Source organism: Berghia stephanieae, chromosome 2, assembly GCF_034508935.2.
Source record: "Berghia stephanieae isolate SIO BIC M18660-M18661 chromosome 2, UCSD_Bste_1.3, whole genome shotgun sequence".
Taxonomy (NCBI): domain Eukaryota; kingdom Metazoa; phylum Mollusca; class Gastropoda; order Nudibranchia; family Aeolidiidae; genus Berghia; species Berghia stephanieae.
This window is the reverse complement of record NC_088361.1, coordinates 77,634,341-77,642,037: the sequence shown is the minus strand read 5'-3', so window position 1 is coordinate 77,642,037 and position 7,697 is coordinate 77,634,341. Positions and strand designations below refer to the sequence as shown.

The 7,697-nt window shown below is 34.8% G+C and overlaps 1 protein-coding gene across 1 annotated transcript in view; it reads right to left on the bottom strand.

The window, feature by feature from the left end:
• LOC144964012 (angiotensin-converting enzyme-like) overlaps positions 1-7,697 on the bottom strand; it is a 143,610-nt gene that overhangs the window by 31,334 nt on the left and 104,579 nt on the right. The window contains exon 19 of the mRNA XM_078897957.1: positions 5,811-5,954. Coding sequence (XP_078754083.1) covers positions 5,811-5,954 — 144 coding nt within the window. The remainder of the gene's footprint in view (positions 1-5,810; positions 5,955-7,697) is intronic.

The window sequence follows — 7,697 nt, the reverse complement described above, 5'->3', positions numbered from 1 at the left end:
TCCGAGTCGATTGACTGCTCCCTCTCTCTCTCTCTCTCTCTCTCTCTCTCTCTCTGTGTGTCTCTCTCTCCCTCTCTCTCTCTCTGTCTCTCTCTCCCTCTCTCTCTCTCTCTCTGTCTCTCTCTCCCTCTCTCTCTCCCTTTCTCTCTCTCTCTCTCTCTCTCTCTCTTTCTCTCTCTGTTCTCACTGCTCTGCTCTCTCTTTCTTTTTTTTTTCTTTCTACCTAATAAATATACATTCTCTATTCATCTGTGGCCATAATACGCCAACTTTCTCTGCTCTACAGTCACCTGACATACATTCTTTCGTATATTATTTAGTCCATTCTATTTGATTTTTTCTCTTTCCTTTCCCATCCGTCTGTATCACCACATTTCAAAAGGATCGATTCTAGCCCAGTGTTCAATGCCCATGTATCACATCCTTTAAAATATAGACCAGGTTCTAAAACTTTAGACGTCGAATTCTAGTTTTCCAGTTTATGTGTTTGTTAGAATCTTTTGGATTTTTGTAAATGTATTTTATTTCTTGTTTCGATTTTCCATCTTTTGTTATTAACTGGCCAAGGTATACAAAGCTTTCGACTACTTCTATTGTATTTCCATCAATTTGTATCTGTAATTTTGGTGTTTATGCATTTACGGACATGATCCTTGCTTTTGTTTTCTTGACCTTCATTTTAATCCTTTTTTTACTTTATTCTTTCACTTTTGTGAGTCATTTTTGTAGCTCCATTGCGTTTCCTGTAGGCAGCGCCGTGTCGTATGCGTATCTTAGGTTGTTAATCGTTCTTCCACTTGCACGTATGCCAGGCTATCCCTCTTTAAATCTTGAATATGAACTCCGTGTAAATATCAAATAGAACTGTTGACATCACACATCCCTGTCTAAAGCCCCTTTTGATTTTAACATGGTCTGAGATTCTTGCTTCAGTTTTTATTTGGGTTCTTTGGTCCCAGTATAAGTGCTGAATATTATCATTAAATCCAATTTTTGGTCAGTGTATCTATCAATTTCTCATGGTTGACAGTGCCAAAAGCTTTTGAATAGACAATAAAGCATATAAAATGTCTTTGTGTATAAATAATTCTGCAATGATTTTTAGATTAAATATTGCCTCTCTTGTGCCCGAATTTTTCCTAAAACCAGCTTGTTCTTCACTTAGTTCGTGATCAATCGAGGTATTCATTCTTCTTAAGATGATAGGAGTTTGAGGACGTGGCATATACGGCTAGTTGTCCTAAAATCAGAACAGTTCATTGCTTTTTATTTTTTTGGAAGCAGTCCAAAAACAGAAATACTGGGGTCTTCTGGTATGTGTGCTATTGTGTATATTTAATTGTATAAATCTGTCAGTGTTGATGTCCCAAAGTCTCCCAGAGCTGTAAGCATTTCTGAAGATGTGTCATCAATACCGGGAGGCTTTGCCGACATTCATGATAGAGAGTGATTTTTCTACTTCCTCTATTAGAATAACAGGGCGCGGCAGTAACTTTTGTACTGGATTATTTGTTCTATCGTCATCAAATAGAGTTTCTACGTAATCCATCCATCTGGCCACAATCTTATCACTTTCAAATAAAATTGTTTTCCATTTTTATCTATAATGCAGCTGCTTCTTCGGTTGAATTCTTTATCTTGTTGTACACCGGGCCTTGGTTGTGATGTTTTGATAGTTTTTCAATTTTCAAATAGTTCTTATCAATCCGGTCTTCTTTGACTGAGATGCATTTTTTCTGATTTTATCAATCTCTTTGTTGTTCAACATGTCTTTCTGTTTATTTCTTTCTTTCATCAATTCAAGTATTTCTTTGGCCACCCAGGGGTTTTTTCTGCCTGGACTGCCTTTGGAAGAAGAGCCTCGTTTGTTTCATTTATTGCCTGTTTAAATTGTTCCCGTTGTTTGTAATCAGTGACAGAATTTATGACATGCCCTGTGTTCATGAGGCTTTCAAATCGATTCCTGACCTCTATAGCATATTTTTACACCGTACCTTGCATTTTTTCATTTCTTTCGAAATATTTGGTATTTTAAGCTTTACTTTCAATTTCATCATCACTGGAACATGGTCTGATCTAATATCAGTACCCGGGAAAGTTTTGCAGTTTGTTACACAATTTGTATATCTAGCGTTTATAGTGACATTATCAATTTGGGTCTCTTTGGGTGTTTAAAATAAGTATTCACTCTACAGTGACCATTGTTATTACAAAACAATTAATATTTCTCTCATTAATTGTTCTCAGCCCAAATTTTCATATGCTTTCTGATATTGATTGCGATCCAACGTTCGTATTGATATCTCCCATGCATGATGATGATGATGATATCTCTATATTATTTTGTTTGTTTTTGGACATCCTGTATATCTTGATATAAAGTTTCTATTTCTTCATCATTGTATTCAGATGATGGTGCGTATATTTATATCAAGACTATATTAAAAGGTTTTCCTTGTAATTTGCACATTATTAACATACGTCCTCATTGGTTGAATTTAATGCAATCACGTGAGATGTGTTTGTTCTCCAGCGCTGAAAGTCTGTTCGCACGCTCTGTGATTTCTTGACTTTTACAACGATTTTGATTCTTACTGGATTATAATTTTATATGTCGATGTGTATAATTTTAAGCGCTTTACATTGATGAAAATTTTATCTTAACGTTTAAACGGTTTTGTGATAGTTTTAGAATTTTTACTCAATAATTCAAATGAAAATCGAAAATATTTTAGATCCCTGTGTATCGTCAGTTATTTTAACGCTATTCACAACCATTGACAAAGTCGCCGACTTACTACTATGGCCACAACGACGTACGACCTGTCAACACTATTGTGCTTACGAAAACAAAACATTCTACCTTACCTGTCACCAATTACCATTTTTAGATTACAAGCTAACGAGATATTTTTAGAACAGCAAAACCAACAAAGAAAATGAAGACAGACTAAAAAGAAAACACAAACAAATAGAGGAACTAAGGCTGCTGTAAAGAAATCACTGAGTCACCAAATTTGATTTATATACACACAATCACTAAGAAAGCAAATTTCATAACTGCCCTTCTGAACTGAAACATAAGCAGCTGTCCAGTTACATCAAGGCCAAATGTTATACAACGCTAATAAGACCAATTGTTGAATACGCAATCACTGTCTGATACCCTATAACGAAAAGAAATAAAGATAACTTGAGATGGTACGAAGGAGAACAGCGCGTTTTGCACTAGGCAATTTCAAAACCACTGATGGCGTGACACAGATGGTTCGAATATTACAGTGGACAACTTGGGAACAACGAAGGAAGCAATCCAAACTGACAATGCTCTATCGCGTTTTCCACAACCTTGTAGCAATACCACCAACAAACTTAATCCAGCAACAACGAGATGAAGAACAAGGGAACACGATCTAAGATTCAAAGTGCTGCGCTCCCAAATACAACGCCGTGAACAATCGTTCTTCCCCTCTTCTATTCGCTTATGGTATAACCTATCGTTTTAAATTCAATCACCAAGCACGGACAGTTGAGAGAAAGGCTAATTCACTACGATAGCACTCAAATACATCATGAAATGTAAAACATCAAGAGGCCTACCTACATTTGCGACAATACACCAGAGCTAGTTTGCAAATTAATAGTAGAAAGAAAGAAAGAGATGTAACTCTGTTACTCCGGGTCAGTTGCCGCATGACGAGTCGGCAAGTAGGTTGAGTTTACACTTACAACCGTAAATGAAAGATCAAGATAGTTCAGATAAGATATTATTTAAGGTAAGATGATATTAAATGCCTTTGTATCATAAAATATATAATGTGTGATTTAGTTGCGATCTCGAGGTCGAGATAGTATTTAGTTTAATTATCAGTATACGAGATCTTTTAAAAGAGTAGAACTTTTTTTAAATGGTGGAGAAGAGATAGTGGAGGCAATGACAAGTCTATGCCAAAAGAGAATGAGACAAGGTGGCCAAAAGACTGGACACAATCCTTAATAATTCCTCTCCCAAAAAAAGAGATTTGAAAAAGTGCAGTAACTATAGGACCATAAGTCTCATTCGCCACCCAAGTAAAATTCTTCTGCGGATAATACTAAACAGGATGAAACAAAAAAAAACAGAATATATCCTGGCAGAAAAGCAAGCTGGTTTTCGAGCTGGAAAGAGCACAGTACAACAAGTCTTCAATAACATAATTCTGACAGAGAAATTCCTGCAACACCAAAAAGAACTATTTCACAAGTTCGTAGACTTCCGGAAAGCATTTGACAGGGTATGGCATGATGGTTTGTGGAATACACTACACTTTTATGGTTTCGAAGAGGGACTAATTCAAATAATCAAAGCACTCTATAATACTGCGACAAGTGAAGTTCTCAATAACAACGAGCTTGGTGAGTTCTTCCGGACAAATGTGGGCGTCAGGCAAGGCTGCATACTCTCCCCAATGCTGTTGAAAATCTCCCTAGAGAAAATTATGAGCGAAGCTCTCAAAAATCATCAAACCTCTGTATCAATTGGCTGACAAAAATTGTATAATTTGCGTTTTGCTGACGACATAGACCTCGTGGCTGAAAGCGAAAAGAACTACAAGATATAACTAACTCACTTCCACATAAAGCAATGCAGTACGGCTTGGAAATAAGTACAGAAAAGTCTCAGATATTGGTAAACAGCAAAAATGGTGGATTTGCAGAAATTTGAATCGAAAATGAAAAACTCAAGGACGTGTCAACATTTAAATACTTGGGTGTTCTGCTAAAGGACGGTACCAATACAAATGATATTAAGGCAGGATTAAGAATGTCAACAGCAACACTAACGAGACAAACAAGATATGGAAAAGTCCAATCAATTTCGAAAAAAAAAATAAACTAACTGTACAAATCACTGGAACTTTCCCTCTTACTATACGGCTGAGAGTCATGGACATTTACTGCGGAATTAGCACTCAGAATCGCTGCTTTTCAGATGAAAAGTAATCGAAAACTTCTGCGAATGCCGTATACAGAACACAGAACCAATAAAGTTGTACTGGAAGAGGTGTAAGATCGTGCAGGACTACAGGAAACCCTCATCACCACAGTTAGAAGGAGGAAACTGTCATAGTTTGGCCACAATGTGAGGCATGAATGTTTGTACAGAACGGTGATGGAGGGCGCCCTTGAAGAAGAAGAGGAAGACAAAGGAAAGTTTGGATGGACAATATCAAGGAATGGACAGGACTGAAGATGGAAGAACTCTTGGAGAATTCCAAAAATAGAGAAGAATGGCGGAAAGTGGTGAGAGCTGCATCTCATGTATCCCCCCTACGATCATCAGATCATGGGACAAGTGAATGAATGAAGGAATGAATGAATGAATACGAGATCATCTAGCTATTCAGAAGCCGTCCCATAAATGTAAGGAGGAGTGTGTAGTGTGTTGTTCACCAAACCCTGATTTGGAAATAAAAGTGATGTTGAGCCCTGAGTGCGCTCAAAATTACAGCCCGGAGAATGGTATTAATATGTTGATAGCTGATGATACAACTTGCTCATAAGCGAGTCAACATGGATGTAATCTGTCTATATTATTATTTGGTAGTATCTATTTTGATGTCTTGCCATGAATGAAAGGGTATAATATTGTGTGCAGTTTGGCTCTTCACAAACTTATTACCATGAGAATGGCATGAAGTTGTAGATAACTGACACTAACTTAGTGATTAAAGCAAGAGGTTTTTTCAAAGTGTCTCCTGTTGCTAAATGGATGAAATCTCTAAAATACATGTTTCACTTGGGGTAAGGCTGTGACTTGGGACATGTACCTGAAATGGCTAATGCTTCGGTGCTGAGTGTTACAAACTCAGAATACAAGTCTTTCATTTTCTTGCCAGATTCATCTCTCCATCCAACCCAACCTTTGAGGAGACGGTCGTAATCCCGGGATTTGGTGAACAGTTCTGTTAGGCCTAGAAAGGAAAATCATAATTTAGATTTTTGTTGAAACTAGGGCTATTGAATTTTTAAGAAATATTTGGTGAAATATCAGCAAAAATATGAAGTACAAAATGTCATAGTTTATTTACATTGAATATGCTTTTTTCTCTTCTTTAAAAAATCTGATTCAATGGGTGTTGGTGGTACTTGAACGATCTGAAAAAAGACATACGATAGTTTATAGGAACCAGAAGAAATATTATCTGTACAAAATAGATCACGCTTACATTTTAAAAAATCTCTGGAACATTTAAATTTTGTTATAGAACAAATTAGTTGGTGGGGTGGCATGATGGATAGAATACGATTCTTACACTCTTCCATTTTGGATTTCCGGAAATGTTCCCAATCGTTGCACGAGCTTGCGAGTTCGCATTGGAAACGAAGCTCGAATTCCAAAACCGCAAGAGTGTAAGAAATATTTTATTTTTGTCGTAATCTTAATCATAACCATTAAGGCTTGCTTGGATCAAAAGACCGCTAAAGGCCCTGTTGTTGTTGGGTTTGGTTTTTGTTGGTTTTTTTTGTTTGGGGGGGGTGTTTTTTGTTTTGTTTGTTTTTGCAAATATAAATATAAGATAGTTAAAACAAACAAAAGAAAAAGATCTGGTTGATGCAATGACATTGTAAGTACACAAAACCGTATATGCATTCATAATTTTTCACCACAGATTCGTTGATCATAAGCATATTCATTGTTACGTATTCTCAACTGAAATTTTTAAAGCATTTATTGTTTCAGCTTTTATTTTTTTTTTTGGTATTAAAATCAAGTGCAATCCACGTTTTGATAGAACGTTGGATAAATGAGTTCTGACGAATGTTCCTAAAACACCTTGTGTTAAATATATTAAAGTTATATCCACGTGTGAATGTGATCAAAGACAAAAAAATGTTAATCTTCAAAATTAATGTTATGCGGACCATGGGCAATTCTATATACGTGTATAAAAGCGTCTATTTTTCTTCTTTTCTGTTACTACAAAAGAAAGAGTGTCCTTTTTATATGATTATTATTCTACCTCTCAATCTATTCCAATTCGTCTTGTGTGAATAAAAGACATTTTCAAATGTACATAAATGATACTTCTTTTTTTTAAAAGATCTAATTTTAGTTAAATTTCACGTTTGGTAATATGGCGACCCTCATTATTATTGTAAACTTGGTATCATTACGCGTTACTATTTAGGTAAAGATAGAATAATGGACAAGTTTACAAGAAAGGGAACTTAAAGGACAGATAGCTCTAGCAGAAGAACCAAAAGGACCCAAATGATGCCAAATTGTTATTATTATTATTATTATTATTATTATTATTATTATTATTATTATTATTATTATTATTATTATTATTATTATTATTATTATTATTATTATCATTATCATCATCATCATCATCATCATCATCATCATCATCATCATTATTATTATTATTATTATTATTATTATTATTATTATTATTATTATTATTATTATTATTATTATCATTGTTATCATCATCATCATCATCATCATCATCATCATCATCATCATCATCATCATCATCATCATCTTCATCATTATCATCATCATCATCATCATCATCATCATCATCATCATCATCATCATCATCGTCGTCATTACTATTATTATTATTATTATTATTATTATTATTATTATTATTATTATTATTATTATTATTATTATTATTATTATTATCATTATTATTATTATT